This window comes from Perissodus microlepis, chromosome 14 (assembly GCF_051167445.1).
Source record: "Perissodus microlepis isolate ML-2025 ecotype Zambia chromosome 14, ASM5116744v1, whole genome shotgun sequence".
NCBI lineage: Eukaryota > Metazoa > Chordata > Actinopteri > Cichliformes > Cichlidae > Perissodus > Perissodus microlepis.
Genome location: NC_140474.1, coordinates 16,349,569 through 16,367,087, shown reverse-complemented (window position 1 = coordinate 16,367,087; position 17,519 = coordinate 16,349,569). Strand labels below are relative to the sequence as shown.

General features: G+C 40.6%; 2 protein-coding genes and 1 pseudogene across 3 annotated transcripts; 2 read left to right on the top strand and 1 right to left on the bottom strand.

The window, feature by feature from the left end:
- Nucleotides 1-8,143: 8,143 nt before the first annotated feature.
- Nucleotides 8,144-9,571, bottom strand: LOC146373729 (tubulin alpha-1C chain-like; annotated as a pseudogene). The gene is made up of 3 exons (XR_014802178.1): nucleotides 9,354-9,571; nucleotides 9,119-9,267; nucleotides 8,144-9,017 (listed from the first exon to the last, which is right to left on the bottom strand). The product of XR_014802178.1 is annotated as a tubulin alpha-1C chain-like (transcript).
- Nucleotides 9,572-12,163: 2,592 nt separating this feature from the next.
- Nucleotides 12,164-14,643, top strand: LOC146373728 (uncharacterized). Its single transcript, XM_084950295.1, has 6 exons — nucleotides 12,164-12,520; nucleotides 12,858-13,064; nucleotides 13,325-13,563; nucleotides 13,661-13,761; nucleotides 13,854-14,038; nucleotides 14,527-14,643. Exons 1-6 carry the CDS (start codon nucleotides 12,388-12,390, stop codon nucleotides 14,637-14,639), a joined length of 978 nt encoding a protein of 325 aa, XP_084806421.1. The 5' UTR covers nucleotides 12,164-12,387; the 3' UTR covers nucleotides 14,640-14,643.
- An 11-nt stretch (nucleotides 14,644-14,654) lies between these two features.
- On the top strand, nucleotides 14,655-17,441 carry LOC146373727 (E3 SUMO-protein ligase ZBED1-like). Its single transcript, XM_084950294.1, has 3 exons — nucleotides 14,655-15,720; nucleotides 16,106-16,734; nucleotides 16,824-17,441. The coding sequence occupies exons 1-3, from the start codon at nucleotides 14,757-14,759 to the stop codon at nucleotides 17,214-17,216; spliced, it is 1,986 nt and encodes a 661-aa protein (XP_084806420.1). The 5' UTR covers nucleotides 14,655-14,756; the 3' UTR covers nucleotides 17,217-17,441.
- The last annotated feature ends 78 nt before the right edge of the window (nucleotides 17,442-17,519 follow it).

The window sequence follows — 17,519 nt, the reverse complement described above, 5'->3', positions numbered from 1 at the left end:
TGAATTAACGAAAAGCGAGCCGTTTAATGAGGCTAGTAAAGACACATGGAGATACAGCTGATACTAGTCTGACATAACGAGACAAAGGAAGTAAAGCTGACTAAACTGACATAGGACACAGACCTTCAAAATAAAACAGGAAACATGAGACGCAGACATGACAATATAAATTTGACAACATAAGACACGCAGCATGAAACACATAAAGGGAGAGGGAAACTTAAATACAGGGGTAGAAAACAAAAAGGGAATATAATAAACAAATTAACTTAGCTATCCTAAAGAACTTAAACATAACATCCAAATAAACTAAAACTCAAAACGCTGGGTCAAGAGACCCAGGAACATTACAAGACTAAGGTAAAGGTAAAGGGTACAAATATACACTTTAAAATTAAGGTAAAAGGATCAATAACAATTGGGGTGGGGGTGTGATTTCTATACATTTTACATCAGATGACCACTTTGGTTGTAAGATTCAGAGAATAATGAGAATAAGAAAGAGAAGTATTTCTTTGTGCCCCCCTTTCCCTGTTAATGCTCTACCTGGCCCCCTGGCAAAACTTTGCTAGACCCGCCCCTGCACAGTTGTCAGCTATGTAGAAAAGGATCCTGGTGTTATTTGTCTCTCAGAAACAGTTCATAACTTCCCTTCAGCTAGGGTGTTTGAATTTGTTTGCTCACAAGATGGAGCCAAAGTGCTTCAAATTTGCAAAGTCATCGTTCAGTGAAAAGAGATGTGGGTTGGCAACCAGAGGAGTGAATCCAAAGGTGTAACATTAAGTAAATAATTTCCCACACCCAAAGCATTTGTAGCCAAATCTCATTTGCAAATCCTGAAGCTTTTTCCAACTTTGTTTTATGGATTTCAACGATGACATACAAAGTTAGCAACAGCAAAGTCAATCTTGATTTCAGAACAGTTGTATGTCCATTATACCCTCCAACCCCCCCCCAACCCGAATTCTCCCCCTACCAGGTCCACACTAGACAAGACACCGCAGAGAATCAGTCTCTGCCCACACACACACACACACACACACACAAAAAACAATATCTCAAGACCCATACACATCAACAACAACATCACAACAACAACACCCCCCCCCACAAATAAACAAACAAACAAACAAACAAAACAAAAACAGAGAAGGGACCAAACAAAACAAAAGGAAAAACAAATAGATACGGTATAAATAAGATTTAAAAAACAAACAAACAAAAAAAACCACTTTATAATGTAGCTTCGCTCAGTTCACTTCAGACCAGGAAGATCGTGAAGGACCTCAGCCATCCCAATAATGGACTGTTCTCTCTGTTGAGGTCAGGAAAGCGATTCCGCTCCCTGAAGACCAACACAGATAGACTGAGGAGGAGCTTCTCCCCGCAGGAGATACGGTCTCTCAATCACACCACTACATCACACATAGTATGGTATGGTTTTTACACACACACTGGACATTCTGGACATTTGTTTACACTAGTGGCCACTGCACAACTACACTGCGTGGTCATCTAATCAAATCACTTTATCACAAGTCACTTCAATAAATCACTTTAAGCATATTTGCACTGCACAAGACACTTACACGTGGATTGCACAACCCTGGACATTATATTTCTTCATACCATTTAGTACTTGTACAGCTGCTGTTATTGTTCTATATTTCTTCATATATTCTTATATATTTCTATATTGTGTATTGTGTATTTTGTTGTACAGTTATTTTATTTTTAACTTAAATTTTTATATTTTATTTTATTCCTTCTTAGCTAAATTTACCCTTCATTTTAATTTTCATATTGATTTCCTATCCTATTCATAGTCTTTTTTTCTTTAGGCCACGAGCAGTTGTCTAAGCATTTCACTGCATATCGTACTGTGTATGACTGTGTATGTGACAAATGAAATTTGAATTTGATTTGTTCCCTATTAATGATCTACGGTAATTTGTGATATTGCCCCCATAAAATAAAATGGCTTTAATGAAATCATTGTGATACAGAGATTTGGAGGGGTGGGGTGGGGTGTTATGTTTTTTTGAGGATAAAGAGGTGTTCTACTCTGCAAAGACAGATTTCAGATGTTGTGGACATCTCTACTATAACACCTCTCTGTGGTCATGCTGTGCAGGGAAACTGAGACCTCGGAAATCAGGAGTGTTCCACAGTAAGTACATTTATCTTTTCAATTTTTAAATTACTTTTCCTGTATGATGGCATCAGGATGTGTGTAAAATTTTCTTTTTCAGACTCCACGATTTTGTCCTTGAACAAACTGAATCAAACAGAACTTTGCAACCCAAGTAAGACATCATTTCAATAATTCCATAGACACTTCATTAAGAAAAATGTTTATTATTAAATGGGAGTTTGGTTACTCAGTGTATTTGTTTATCCATCTATTTAGTGAAGATTGGGACTGTGGAAAGTGTATCTCAGCACAGCATCATGTTCAGCAGTTTGCTGGAAATCAATGGGCAAATAGCTTCTTTGAAACCTCTGGACTGGCATTATTCCTGGAACAAACCTTATTTACCTGAACTAACTCCTGGGAAGACATATTTCTTCAATGATGATAATGTCTTCATTGATTTCAATCAGGGGCGATTCTAGGATCAGAGCTTTGGGGGTGCTGAGCACCCAGAGAGCTGCCCAGCCAGGCAAGATAAACTTTACTCGTCACGATGAGACTTCTTCCCTGTTTCTGTCAGTCCCTGCATCCTTAAATGTCTCCAGTTGTCCCGAGTTCTCTCTGACTGTCTCCTTGGTGCATTTAAACCCCTGTTCTTCCCTGTCCTCGTCCTCTGTTGTCTTCATTTCCGTTATCAGTCATCATAATTTTACCATCTCTGTGCAAGTCTGCAAATTTTTTTTATTAAATCACAAAACATGACATCACTGTTTTGTACATTTGAACACAATTTAATCCCCACATTTGTAAAAGAAAAGCAAAACACTTTTTTTAAAGTCTGTAACAAAACCATCAAATCAGATAAAGGTTATTTAAATGCTGCAAACGAAGAATGGATTGGAATAAAAAAAAATACATATCCTAACCTTAATTACTGGGGGAAAATGATGCTCATAGTAAATGAGAAGTAAACTGAGTGCATTTTTTGGACAGAGGTTCACTTCTATGTATAATACAATACAGATATATAAAAATACACTCCAAAAATAGAGTCCTTGAAATGAACAAATGTACAAAATATTGATAAAAAATTATAAAAATGGAGGCAACTTTGCCTATGGTACAATGTATACAATGTATGAAAAGATCTTTACTGCAGATACTACTATGGCTCTGCAGATTTTATTTTATTTTAACCTATGTGGCCTCACCTTGAGGTTGGCAAATCTGTCTATCACATTTGGTGGTCAAGTCTCTCAAGCAGTTTAACAGTTTCTGTTTTGCCTGTCACTGTTCCCTGTCTGTTTTCTTACCTGGTTCTTCCTGACCTTGTACTTTCTCCTCACCTTCCCCTCTTTCCTCTCTCCCTCTTTGGACAGACAATCATACACAAATAGATTGTATTCAATTAGATTTAAAAAATTACATTAATATGAAAAAAATATTATTAAGATCACTAATAAAAAAAAGTCCTCTCTTAGTGTACTTTCAACCAAAAGGCAGATAACCAAACCACATGTACATCTAATAAAAGATATAAATATTGAAACACTGATCCAACATTATTCTTGATTGACAGATCATTTGTTCTTACACGTTTACCTGAATGTGGCTCCTGGGTTTAATATCAGCACATGCACATATGACAAAATAAGCAGCTTCTCTCATTCCATTTCAAACAGGACAGTGGCAACAAGTTGTCAAGAACAAACATGTGCACATCAGAGTTCAGCAAAGCAAACACAGCTGTAGACAATGAAAGACTTCTTTACAAAAAAGCAGCCCATACACGCCCAAAAACATTAAAGACATGAGAAGAAGAAGAACAATTGAGCTTCAAGTGAGTTGGTTTGTTTGTAGTCTGTGGCCGCAGGTTCATAAAGGCCAGGATCCTTGAAAGAGTTGTTAGTCATGGGAATGCTTCAGCCTGAAAGCAGGATGACCTGTTGACAACTGGCTCAGTGCGCGCACAAGAAGCCGGAAACGGACACAAGCAAATAACTTGAATTTTGGATGTGTCCTGTCATATCGCACCAAAAGTACAGTCAGGACAGCGTAGTCTGGTTAACAGTGTGAAATTTATCCTTTTAAAAATTAAATTGGTATTACTAAATCCTGCTGATACTTCCGGCTAATCTCAGTTAACGGTCTGCCACCTAATTATTGACTATTTCAGTAATGATTTTTGATCAAATCGGCACTTAATAAGAGAAAAAAAATTACTCACCATGTTTCCTGAAGTCAAGAAGTTTCAGAACCGAAATCAGGAAAAGGGGAGAAATTAGTTCATTCCTACAAACAGGCTTTTATGAATCCTGTGTAAGAGATAAATGATCAGCTCCTGCTACACGGTGGTTTTTATAACCGCAGATCCTCCGGAAACGGTCTGCTGGATCTGATTGGTTTGATGTCGCATGAGACCTGCGCCTATTGGTTAAAATGGACCAGACGGTAGGGTGGAGATCTCTGCAGGTGCTTTCTTACGATTTCTTAAATATTTGTGGAGTACAAAATGGTTTTAACAACTTGTTAGGGCTTTTTCATTATATGAAGAATGGATATGTTACACTTTCATATGAACATTTGGCTTTTATCGACTTCAGAATTATAAAGAAACATTATGAAGATCTAACATCTGGGCTTAATGGATCTGGTCACTTGCCACCTATTTGCAAAGAACACTGATTTGTCCAACCAGAAGGTTTTGCACTAAGTTGTCCAAGAGATGCCAGGAACGGAAGAAAGGAGTCCTGATAGTGGGATCTGGAACTTCTATTCTCAGGTTTGTGTGCACCTCTACCTCAAACCTCAACTAAAAGCTCTGATCCAGAGCGGTTTTAAATAATAGCCTATAGAGAAAAGTATGTTGGAAGTTGATTGGTCACCAATCCTTGAATTTTGCTGATTTTTTTGTTCCAGGCTGACTTCAGCCACCTTCTCACTCCTCTTCTAACAGAGATACCCACAGCACGCAGGTGTGAAACTAAAGATGGGCAATAATACTGCCATTGTGGCTGTTGTTCAGGATTATGTGAAAAGGTTGGAAATTCAGTGGAAAGGTACTAATGATGCAGATTGGGTAATTGGGTTATTGCCTGGAAAAGAAGCTAGATGAGGTTGAGAAACCTCATCTAGCTTAACCTGTTGAGAAAACAGGTTATGGAAATCGCCTCATTTGCTGGTTCAGGTATGTTTAAAAAGGTCTTTGTTCCTCATCATCTGAATGTTACCGATACACTTTCCAAACTATATAAATAGGTTTTATGGTTGAAAGAACTTAAAATAAACATCTGCACTAAGTTACTCCAGTAAAAAATATCAAAGCTCACGCTTAGTGCTAATACAGTCATAAAGATCACTAGTATGACTGAAGACACTGATCCTACACTTTGTCTTTGGAGCTATAGTAAAAACAGTCATCCGTCAGCTCATGCAGCTTTAATGCATGATCTGGCAAGACAATCGAAAAATAAATAAAAATGGGGTGAGAAATTCTGCAGTGTGACTCCAACTTTTCTAGTATGTGGTGAATTAATTTAGCCACTTGAAAGCTTGTAGTAAAGAATATCTGTTCGTCAGATAGTTTAAAGTCGGTTATTTGTCCTTCAGTTGAATTTGTTGTGTAGCCTGTAAATGTGGCCAAATTAGAAGTTTATTAAAGCCTCCTGCAGTAGACCTGCTGTTTTAAATGTAATGTAAATTCACCGGGTTTTTCTGCTTTGCATCTTTGTTTATAACCTCTCTTTTATGGATCTGTTACGTGACTACAAGTATAGCTTTGAACATCAGAGTTACATGTTTCTTTTATTTGTATTAATTTTTATTTCATTTGATTTTAGTTTCCACAGCGGATTGAGTCATTCTGTTTCATTTTTATTAATTGAAAATATTCAGTTTCACTGTTAGCTTTATATTTTAATGTGTATATACACATTTTCAGGTTATGTAGACATCCTTGTCTCAATAAACTGATTTACAAATCTGACCTCATCAAAGACCAAAAATAAGATTTAGTGTTTATTTTATTTTAGTTAATCTTGTAAGTGCATTATCATTTTAGTTAACCTTCTTTTTAGTTTGTATTTTTGTTTCAGTTCATTCTTTTTCTAACACCTAGTTTCAGTTTTTACTTCACGTTTTAGTACCTATAATAACCTCCTGCACATAATGGACTTGAAACAGTAAATTGATGTGAGCCAAATCCACCCCTGTGAAAGTTGGGTTCCCGCCCAGTGCTTATGCTCTGGCACTGCCCCTGCATGAAGGGCTTTTCTCAACGCAGATGCCCTTGGCTGGTGGACAATCTAACTTATCAGGACATACAGTGTGGAATCAGATTTTGGCCTCTTGTCAAGCAGGGGTGCACCGAGGGGAAGGAATGCCAGGTGGCAGGGTGCTGTTGCCATTATTGACAGCATGACATTTCCTGCATGATGATGAATCAATTACTGTATAGCCTACATTTTGGTTGCCCCACATTCTGCCTTTAGGCCTCTTTTTGATGGCGTTACACGTCCACTTCACAGGTTTAATAAGAAATGAGTTGTATGAGGCTGCTGACATTCAGTTTTCTATACTTGACAATATTTCATCTCTTACAGTTCCTGACAAACTTATATTGCAGTGTCAGGGATATACATGACAGTATAAAAGGAAATCATGCACCATTTTATTAGAAAAATGTTAAAGTCCATAAAGCTAAAATTGCCATTGGAATTCATCTTTTAAATCCTTTCTATTACTTGGAGTCTCTGAAATCTGGGCTATTTTCTGCTTTTCTATTTTTTATTTCTCATCCATCCTATAGAAATACTGGGGGAATGAGCAGAGGTGGCAGCAGACAATATGAACGGGGGCATTTTGCTGAAGTCACTTTGTTATTCCATTAAAAATAAATTATCATCATAAAAAAGATGCATATTTTAAACCTTATACACATAGAAAAATGTAGGCAAAGTTATGAGAGGGCAAACATATCTGTCTCAGATTACATGCGGAGACAAAGCTGGAGACAAATGGGAGAGAAATTTTTTCCAGAGTACACCACTCACTAAAACATTTGACTGTGCTCACAGTATCCTCGACACATTTCCATTTTGTTTTGCAATTTTCAAACAGTCCTGCTTTAAAAATAGCTGTACAACCTGATGAATGGCACCTTTATTGTTTTATAGATGTGAGGGGTACTTCAAAGTCTGACCCATCTGCTCATTGTCCTCATCAGTCATGGTGGTTAACACGATTCACTGTAAACTGTAATTAAACTGAACTCACACTGCAACAACTTATCAGTTACGTGATTGTTTAAGTTTCATTACAAAACTGTATGAACTGGCATAACTTATAGTTGAGGTGTATCGGTAGAATTCAGCTGAGGTGCACAGTGACTTTTGTGGGCATAAGCCTGGACTGCCACTTCAGTAATGAGAAGCACTGTACCTCACTGGGAAATGAACACCTCCAAATCATGAACTGAAATGGATAAAACAAGTGGAGCACTAACAACGCGAGTGTGGATCAGCTTCAACATGTTGATTCAGAACATCTGTGGAGCATCACTGCCCCCAAGTGACTAGACTTGAATCAGTTTTACTTTCAAACACTGTTAGTGACCACACAAGACACCTGTTAGATTATATTAAGCCACAGTGGGTCTTGCAGGGTTTGGGATGTAGAGCCTCTACAGATGGATGCTGATGAGATGAAAAATGTGAAATCAAGTTATGAGATCTTTATTAAGTGGGGAATTTTGAAAGGTTAACATTATGATTGTTCTGACCTAAAAGAAAGGATCAACCCTTTGTGTGATGCATGGGCTTTGCAGATTTTTGGCTTCTAAAGTGGTGCGTACCAGAAAGTATTACAGCATCATGTGAGCACTTTGATTCCACACAAGTTAGATTAAGCTCTAATAACTGAAATTCTAAATTTGAGAATTTGATATCCAGTGCCCTTTATAGTATTTTTTAAAAGAAAAAAATACAAATTGCAGTCATTGAACAAACTCATTTAATATTCTTCTCTCTCATCATCCTCTCCCAAGCTAGTTCCCAACTCCTCATAATCTTTCTCCAGACCTGCCATGTCCTCTCTGGCCTCGGAGAACTCTCCCTCCTCCATACCTTCACCCACGTACCAGTGGACAAAGGCACGCTTAGCATACATCAGATCGAACTTGTGGTCGAGCCGAGCCCAGGCCTCTGCAATAGCAGTGGTGTTGCTCAGCATGCACACAGCCCTCTGGACCTTGGCCAGATCTCCACCAGGAACCACAGTGGGGGGCTGGTAGTTGATGCCAACCTTGAAACCAGTGGGGCACCAGTCCACAAACTGGATGGTGCGTTTGGTTTTGATGGCGGCAATGGCAACGTTGACATCTTTGGGAACCACATCACCACGGAACAGCAGGCAGGAGGCCATGTACTTGCCGTGGCGATTGTCACATTTCACCATCTGATTGGCTGGCTCAAAGCAAGCGTTTGTGATCTCAGATACAGTTAGCTGCTCGTAGCAAGCCTTCTCCATCAAAGCGGAGGGAAACAGTGATGGAGGACACAATCTGACTGATCAGCCTGTTCAGGTTGGTGTAAGTAGGATGCTCGATATCGAGGTTCCTACGGCAGATATCGTAGATGGCCTCGTTATCTACCATGAAGGCACAGTCAGAGTGCTCTAGGGTGGTGTGGGTGGTAAGGATGGAGTTGTAGGGCTCCACCACAGCGGTGGACACCTGGGGAGCTGGGTAGATGGAGAACTCCAGCTTGGACTTTTTGCCATAGTCGACAGACAGACGCTCCATCAGCAGAGAGGTGAAACCAGAGCCGGTGCCACCGCCGAAGCTGTGGAACACCAGAAAGCCCTGAAGACCAGTGCACTGATCAGCCTGAGGACAGAGAGGAAGAGATGACAACCAGGCATGAGTTACTTCGTTCAATAATTTAATTCGTATATACATTTTATACTAGCTGCTTTGAATTCACGGACCAGTTTGCGGATCCTGTCCAGAACCAGGTCAATGATCTCTTTGCCGATGGTGTAATATCCACGGGCGTAGTTATTGGCAGCATCCTCCTTGCCTGTGATCAGCTGCTCAGGGTGGAACAGCTGGCGGTAGGTACCACTACGCACCTCATCTATGCAAACAACATTACTTTAGTTTTGCTTTAAAGATTTTTTAATTTTCCTACATTAGCGTTCAGCGAGCGGTGATGACACTTACCGATGACAGTGGGCTCCAGGTCCACAAAAACAGCTCTGGGGACGTACTTTCCAGCTCCAGTCTCGCTGAAGAAGGTGTTGAACGAATCGTCTCCTCCTCCAATGGTCTTGTCACTGGGCATCTGTCCGTCCGGCTGGATCCCATGTTCCAGGCAGTAAAGCTCCCAGCAGGCATTGCCGATCTGGACACCAGCCTGACCAACGTGCACCGAGATACACTCACGCTGTGGAGAGGGGGAAAAAAAAAAAAAGTAGTCATTCATTTGTCATTGATTCTATTTTTTTAATCCCAATAGTAGCTGAAAGCTACTCATCACATGTTGAGGCCGTCTCTGGAACTAATGTGAGACATGAGGAAGAAGAAAATAAATAAGGCTCTTTGTTAGCAGTGGGATGCCACAGTCATGACTCCCCTGAGACTGATAACATCTGAGCCCTTTAGAAATATCACATGTACATCAAGCAAAGCAACAAGCAAATCTTTTGTGTCGAGAACAAACATTTTCACATCAAACCAAACAAAAGACACAAAAAAACCCATAAAACTTTAAGTGAGCTGCTTCTGTTTGCTGAGTCTGTGGCTTCAATTTCACAAAGGCCGGGCCTCTTCAGAGCGGCGCTAATCAGAGGAATGCTGCAGGCTGACCTTTGCCAACTAGGTCAATGTGCGCATGAAAAGCCGGAAACAGACAGACGGGGCTGAACTTGAATTTGAGCTGTGCCTCGTCACGCTACACCAAAAATACACTAAGGTCGTGTTCAAATTCATGGGCTGCATCCTCCTGAGGCCGCATTTGTAGACCGATTACATCACAGCGACGCGCCGAAGGCTGTCCAAATTCGTAGACTCCTCCGAATGCAGCCGACAAATGCGTCCTCCTTTTCCCCGAATTTGAAGGATGGGTCCGGTGTGTCCTTCGTGGCCTACCATATCCCAGAATTCATAGCGCGGCCCAGCCAAACTCCAGTTTCCAACAATGGCGGCCGCTACTAAGTTTTAAAATTACTCATACTAATCTTTCTGGGTCACAAAATAAACTTTTAACATATTTTCAGGCGAGAAAGTAGCTGTGTAAACATCAAATATCTGCTCGGTTTATCAAGATATCGCATATTTGCAAAAGTGCTTCGACGTTTTCGGAGACGTCTGCTACCCAGCAGCTCGATAGCTAGCCGGGAGCTCGAGGGTTACTGATGCGGCCGAGAACGGCACAACTCCCGGCACATCATTTTCAGATCACCGCGGACTTTCGCTGCTCGGGTTAAACGTAATATATAAGTCACTCAGACAACCTAAAAATGTTATTGTTGGGCTTTTTTCAGTGTTTTGTTTGTTCGTGAGTAAATCGGTTTGGCTGAGATTAAAGTTATTAGATTAGATTAGATTAGATTAGATAAAATAAAACTTTATTAATCCCCTGGGTGGGTTCCTCCTTGGTTTTTACACAGCTGACTAAACGTCAAACAGAAAACTGATTAAATCAGAATCAGAATCAGAATACTTTATTGATCCCTGGGGGAAATTATTTTTTTGTTACAGTGCTCCATTATAAAACAACATAAACCAACATTAAGACAAGACAGACAATACGCTAACTAAGAATAGTACAATATATACATATATATATACATAAGTCACTCATTAATAAATAGCTGGAAAAGAAACGTGTAGTTGTAGCAGTAACCAGTGTGTTAAGTGGATGCGTTGTACAGGGAGATGGCCACAGGCAGGAAAGATTTCCTGTGTCGTTCAGTGGTGCTTTTCGGTAATCTCAGTCTCTCACTGAACGTGCTCCTGTGACTGACCAGCATGTCATGGAGTGGGTGGGAGGTGTTATCCAACATTGTCTTTATCTTGGACAGCATCCGCCTCTCCGACGCCACCTTGAGGGAGTCCAGCTCCATCCCCACAACATTACTGGTCTTACGGATTAGTTTATTAAGTCTGTTGGCATCTGCTACCCTCAGCCTGCTCCCCCAGCATGCAACAGCATAGAGGATCGCACTGGCCACAACAGACTCATAGAAAATCCTAAGCATTAGTATGAGCAGAAGTATGAGACAGTCGAGTTTATTAAACTCCACCGAGACAGCGGTGACGCTAATCAGAAGGCTAGACCGTCCAATTTCACGGCCGTTTACTTCCGGCCTACCCGACCTTCTGAGGACCCGGCCCACGTAGATCGCGAAGGCCGGGTCCTCAGGAGGATGCAGCAGCCTGAAATGATAACTTCTTATAGCTATTAAAGTAACGGCTGAACTTAACGGCCCTTTCAGCTGTTTTTTAATTACCGGCTACCACGTGATATAACTTCAGTTTGAACTTAATTGTAGGAAAAGACAAAAAAAAAAACTTGACACTCACCATGTTTCCTTTCTATTATCAATCCCTGATAATAGATTGATGTATTCCCAGTAAATGTTTCCTTGTGTTGATAAGTTTAGCTCCCACAAATAGGCCGTTATGAGTCCCGTGGAGGCAACTGATGCGTTCTTCTTCTTCTTCTATCTTACAGTTATATTGGCGGTTGGCAAACAATTGAAAGGTGCATTACTATGGAACGCCAGGACTGCCATAATGAATTAATTAAATACACCATTAAATAATTAATTAAATGTGGCAATAATTAATTAAATAAATAGTTATGACACATGTAATTAATTAATTATTGACACATTTAATTAATTATTTAATGATATATTTATTTATTTCATTTTGGCAGTCCTGGCGCCTGGCTATCATCTTGAATCCATTGTATCTGTCAAACTCATCCATCACGGCAAGGAGGCGGGGTTAACGCTTGTCTGACATCTGATTGGTTAAACTGTAAAGCAAGTCCACACAGATCGATCCCTGATAATAGATTGATGTACTCCCAGTAAATCTCACTCCGATCCTTTAGGTGGTGATATTCATTTTTAACTTTGCTTGGATGCGCTATGCAGTTGGAAGCAAGAAGTTGCCGCCATAAAAATCAAGACACTTGACAATAGTTGTGTACCTCAATTGATACATTGCACGACGTGTACGAGAAATGTCAAAAAGCTGTCCGGAGCTGCTGAGAGAAGCAGCGAATTTAATTGAAGAAGCTCTGAGGACAAATTCCCCAACTCCGTCAGCTCAGACACAGCAGATACCTGCGGCACCATTACATACACCTGTCCAAAGTAAGTAACGTCAGCCACGTGTTATACTAATTGATGACTTAGCACACAGTTAAATCTTAGCAATTCATATGAGCATCTAAATTTCAGTGGGCGGGGGTTGTGCACCTAGGTTTATGTGTGGTAGTTAGCTAATTATGCTTTGTGTGTGACTCACTTTCGTTGTGTGTGTGGATGGGGCATGAAACTAGATAGTCGGTAAAACGCCCTTATTTTGCAGCACCATGCCTGGTGCTGATGTGTAGCGTTAGTGACGTTTAAAATGATGCTAAGCTGAAAGTTCAGACTGTTGTAGCTGACTGGTGGTCTGTTCCGCTGGGATATTTTGTTTGTGTTGCAGCCGAGCTAGCAAGGCTCTTTGCTCCGTATAATGGTGGGAGTAGAAGAAATATGATAAGACGGTCAGCACAGAGCCTAGTACCTAGAAGAAGCTACACACATACGTTCTGTTGCTTGGCTGATCACAAGGCTAACAAAGTTCCAAGCATTCAGCTTAAAGCAGACCTCCATGCTGCAGGACTTGGAGAGCAAAAAGTGACATTTTCAGGTAAGTCTGATAGTAGAAATTTACCAGAGCCCAGTTTTGATTGTGGTTCACTGTAGGTTTTTTTTGTTTGTTGTTGTTTTTTTTTTTTTTTTTTAATTTTTACCGTGAATTTGATAAATATTTTGTCATTTTAATTTAAATTGGACTTAAATTTCAACTGTGTGATTGTTATTTTGTGGCTATTAGATAGTACTGGCTTGTTTTCAAATATGTGGGTGTTTGATTGAATGGAGATTATCTGTTTATTCTTTTAAATACAGGGAATGACAATGATCCCGAGACTGTAAGAACTAAACTGATGGAAGTGTTTCCAAAGCTCCAAGAAGGGGGAGGATTTGAGCTTCTAAAAATTACAGGATCTACTCGTAGTCGAAATCTTGCATTGCTTCAATGTCCCAGCACTGGATATACCATTGCGTATCTGAAAGACCCATCTGCAATGATTGGGCAGGCTACAATCTACATCCGTCCACTTCAACAGGACTTGCACTTTGATTGTGTACATAAATCTATATTGTCATCATTTCACACATAATAATATAAATAAATAGCATTGTGGAATTTACATTTATAAATGGATGTTTTTTATCTTTTAGGAGAGCTCAGGTCATGCCTCTGGTCCACTCATCTCCTGTATCACTTGTCAGAAGGAAGTTTCCTTTTCTGAAATAAAAATGCACAGAGAAAGCTGTGCTGGGTATGTACTAACAAAGACATATGTGTACTACATATTCATTTTACATTAGGAAAATGAGAGAGTATGACAATGTCAATTTTGTTAACTTCAAGGACATCCACGCAGGAATCACATAGAGAACGAGAGGGAGGCCATGGTGAAGAAAATGATAGAGAGCCAGCCACAGTCAGTGAAAGTGTGCCAGTTAGGCCTGAAACATCAGAAACCTCAGCTCAAAGTGCAGTAGTACCAGTAGTAACTGGTACTGAGGAGTTTGTTCACAAAGAACCCGACAATGGTCTGTGTAAACACATAGAGCTGCTATAAGTTTGCAAACAACTTACATTCATTCAGTAATAAAATATTACCTTTAATAGAATTACTTTAAAATAAGTAGTACTGCATGTAATCAACAATGTAATTCATGACTATTAATGTTAAAATACTTTCTTGGGTTCTTAATGTTGTTTTGAAACCCTGAAAGTGATGCTAGGGTAACTGAAACCAGGAATCAAACCTCATTTTGTGCAGAAATGGAATATTTAGAATATTTCTGGTAATATGTATTAGAAGATTGATTGGGTGAATGCGACTGTAGTATAAAGGCCTTTTGGTGTTCGTGGTAAAACACTATATAGGTACTAGGCCATTTGCCTTTTGGTGCTGCACTGAATGACATTTTTCAGGTGTTCTTCATCTTTGACTGTAAAGGAATGCATATCTGCATGTAACATGTTAAGACTGTTTTTTCTATGTGTAATTGTTTCATTTATTTTTGCGGTCTAGATTGGGTGTTGATTAAAGATCCAGCTCAAGCTGCCAAAGTTCTCAGAGAAAATCTACTTCGGGCACATGCATCTGGGACACCACTTCAGCTGAGGATGGATGTGAGGGACTAGGGCTGAACGATATATCGCATTTGCGATAATATCGCGACATGATCAAGTGCAATTTTCTAACCGCAAAGGCTGCGATTATTCTCTGTTTACGTGACATGCGCGAGTAAAACATGTGATATGATCAAACGAGATTGTCTAACCACAGAGGCTGCACTCTGGTCACGTGACACGGGGAGCAAAGTTTTGAAACAGTCTACCGAGAGTGAACTAGCAAGAAAAGCTGTAGCCTACACAATGGCCTCAGGTTCAACAGAACCAGAGCCTGCGGGGATGCTAGTACCAAAGAGGAACTGCACATCAGCCGTGTGGGAATATTTTGGGTTTAAAAGAGATGATGTCGCACAGAGTCAGGTACTGTGTAAAACCTGTCTTGGTAGAGTTTCTACATCTCGGGGAAACACTACGAATTTGTATCAGCACCTTAAGACTCAGCACAAAACAGAGTATGATAGATGTATGGCTAAAAAATCTAGTAGTGTGCAGAATAAACCTAGTAACGTTACTCGGCAAGGATCACTGACCGAACTGTTTGAAGGTGTTACGCCATATGAACGCACTTCAAAACGGCACGTGGAAATCACCAAAGCAGTAACCCACTGCATCGCGAAAGACATGATGCCCGTCAATACGGTGACCAAGCCTGGGTTCAATAATTTGGTAACTACACTGGATAAGAGGTACAGAATGCCCTCCCGCACGTATTTCAGTCAGACTGCAATACCCGAGCTACATATGCAATGTAGGCGGAGGGTTGCAGCGGAGTTAAAGGCTGAGTTTTTTGCGGCGACAACAGACATGTGGTCAAGCCGTACAGCAGAGCCCTATCAAAGTCTGACGGTGCATTACATTACCGAAGACCTCCACCTCGAAGCTCGCAGCCTACAAACGGCCTACTTCCCCGAAGACCACACAGGGGAAAACATTGCTGCTGGCCTGAGAGAGGGGCTTGCGTGTTGGGATCTCCCTGAAGACAACCTTGTCTGCATAACGACGGACAACGCGTCAAATATGGTGAAAGCAGCACAGCTGAACGAATGGACCAGGCTCCAGTGTTTCGGACACAGATTACATCTTGCTATTGGTAAGTTACTGCCGTGAGAGAGAGAGAGAGAGTGCGTGCGTGTGCATGCATGTATGCGCGAGCCTGTGTATCACTCTCTCCCACAAACACACCACACTATTATTTATCTTGTTCTTTACTGCTGTTAATTCTAGATATGTTATGTCAACCCCACACTGATGTACCCACCTCTTCTTATGTATTTTCTTTTTTGTTTTTGTCTTATGTTCTTGTATGTCATGATGTATGTAACAATAGCTTTGGCAACACTGTTCCCATAGTCATGCTAATAAAGCAACTTTGAATTTGAGAGAGAGAGAGAGAGAAATGGTGAAACCTTGCATCATAACTGCAATTGTATGTCTAACACTAATTTTACTTTTTACTTTATTTTTTTTCCCTCCAGAAAATGCAATCAAAGATGGTAGAGTATCAAGAGCAATTGGGCTGTGCAAGAAGTTGGTGGGGCACTTCTCGCACAGTTGGAAGAAAAAGGCAGCACTCACTGAGGCACAGAAGGAGCTTAAGCTTCCTGAGCACTCTCTCATTACTGAGTGCCCTACAAGATGGGGGTCCAAAGAGAAAATGATTTCCAGAGTGCTGGAACAGATGAAAGCCATATTGCAGGTATTGACAGGTGACCGACATGCACGCTCCCTCATCCCAACCTGGCAGGATGCTGAAGTGTTGGAGTCCATTCATAAGGCACTGCATCCTCTCTCCGAATTTACTGATGCTCTTTCTGGAGAAGAGTATGTGAGCATCTCCTACCTCAAGCCAGTTCTCCATCTTCTGGCAACATCAGTCTTGGCTGAAGATGCTGAGGACACTGATCTGACTAGATCAATTAAAACCAAGGTCCTGGCATACCTCAACGACAAGTATAGTGACCTCAACACCCAGGAGCTTTCGGATGTTGCGTCGTTCATGGACCCTAGGTTCAAAACGCAATACATCAGCGCAGACAACCTTCCTGCCATTAAGGCCCGACTGAAGACAGAAATGGTGGAATCGGCTAGACGTACACATAATCAGGTAAATCCTTGAAAATTATATTTCCACAAACACATAATATTTATATATAAGCTAACTGCAAAACTAATGTCTCTCTTCCCATCTGGCAGGAGAAGAGGTCTCGCACTGAAACTGCTCAAAATTCTCCAAGTGCACAGGCCTCTGGGGGAAAGGCAAAGAAGACTCTTGGTAGTCTTTTTAAAACCAGTGCGGCCTCTTCAGCTTTGCCTCTGCCACTTGAAGATGTCGTGGAGGCAGAGTTGAATAGTTACCTGTTGACCCCTGTCATTGACGGAGAGGATGATCCCTTAGCCTGGTGGAAGGTGCACAACATTCACTTTCCACGACTGTGCAAGATGGCCCGCAAATATCTGTGTGTGCCAGCCACAAGTGCCCCCTCAGAGCGTCTGTTCAGCACTGGAGGGAATATAGTGACCTGCACTCGCTCATCCTTAAAGCCAGCAAAAGTAGATATGCTGGTCTTCCTAGCAAAAAACCTGTGAGCTAGGATGATTATGGCTAGCTGAGCCATACTCATTGTGCACTTTAGTTTGTGCTGTGTTGCTGTTACTTACTGCAGATAATCAAGATGTTCAGCCAGTTTTAATTTAAAGGCGTGTTTGTGTGTGTGTTTATACAATTGCTATTATGTTTGCACTTTATGTGTAATGTTACTGACTGCAGAGATCAGTAAGATGTGTGTATTTTTTATTTGTTTTATTTATTTAATATTATTTTTTAATTTAATGACTGTCTAGTAGTTCACAGATGTCGAAAAACTGAGTGTGGTAAAGCCACTGATTTTT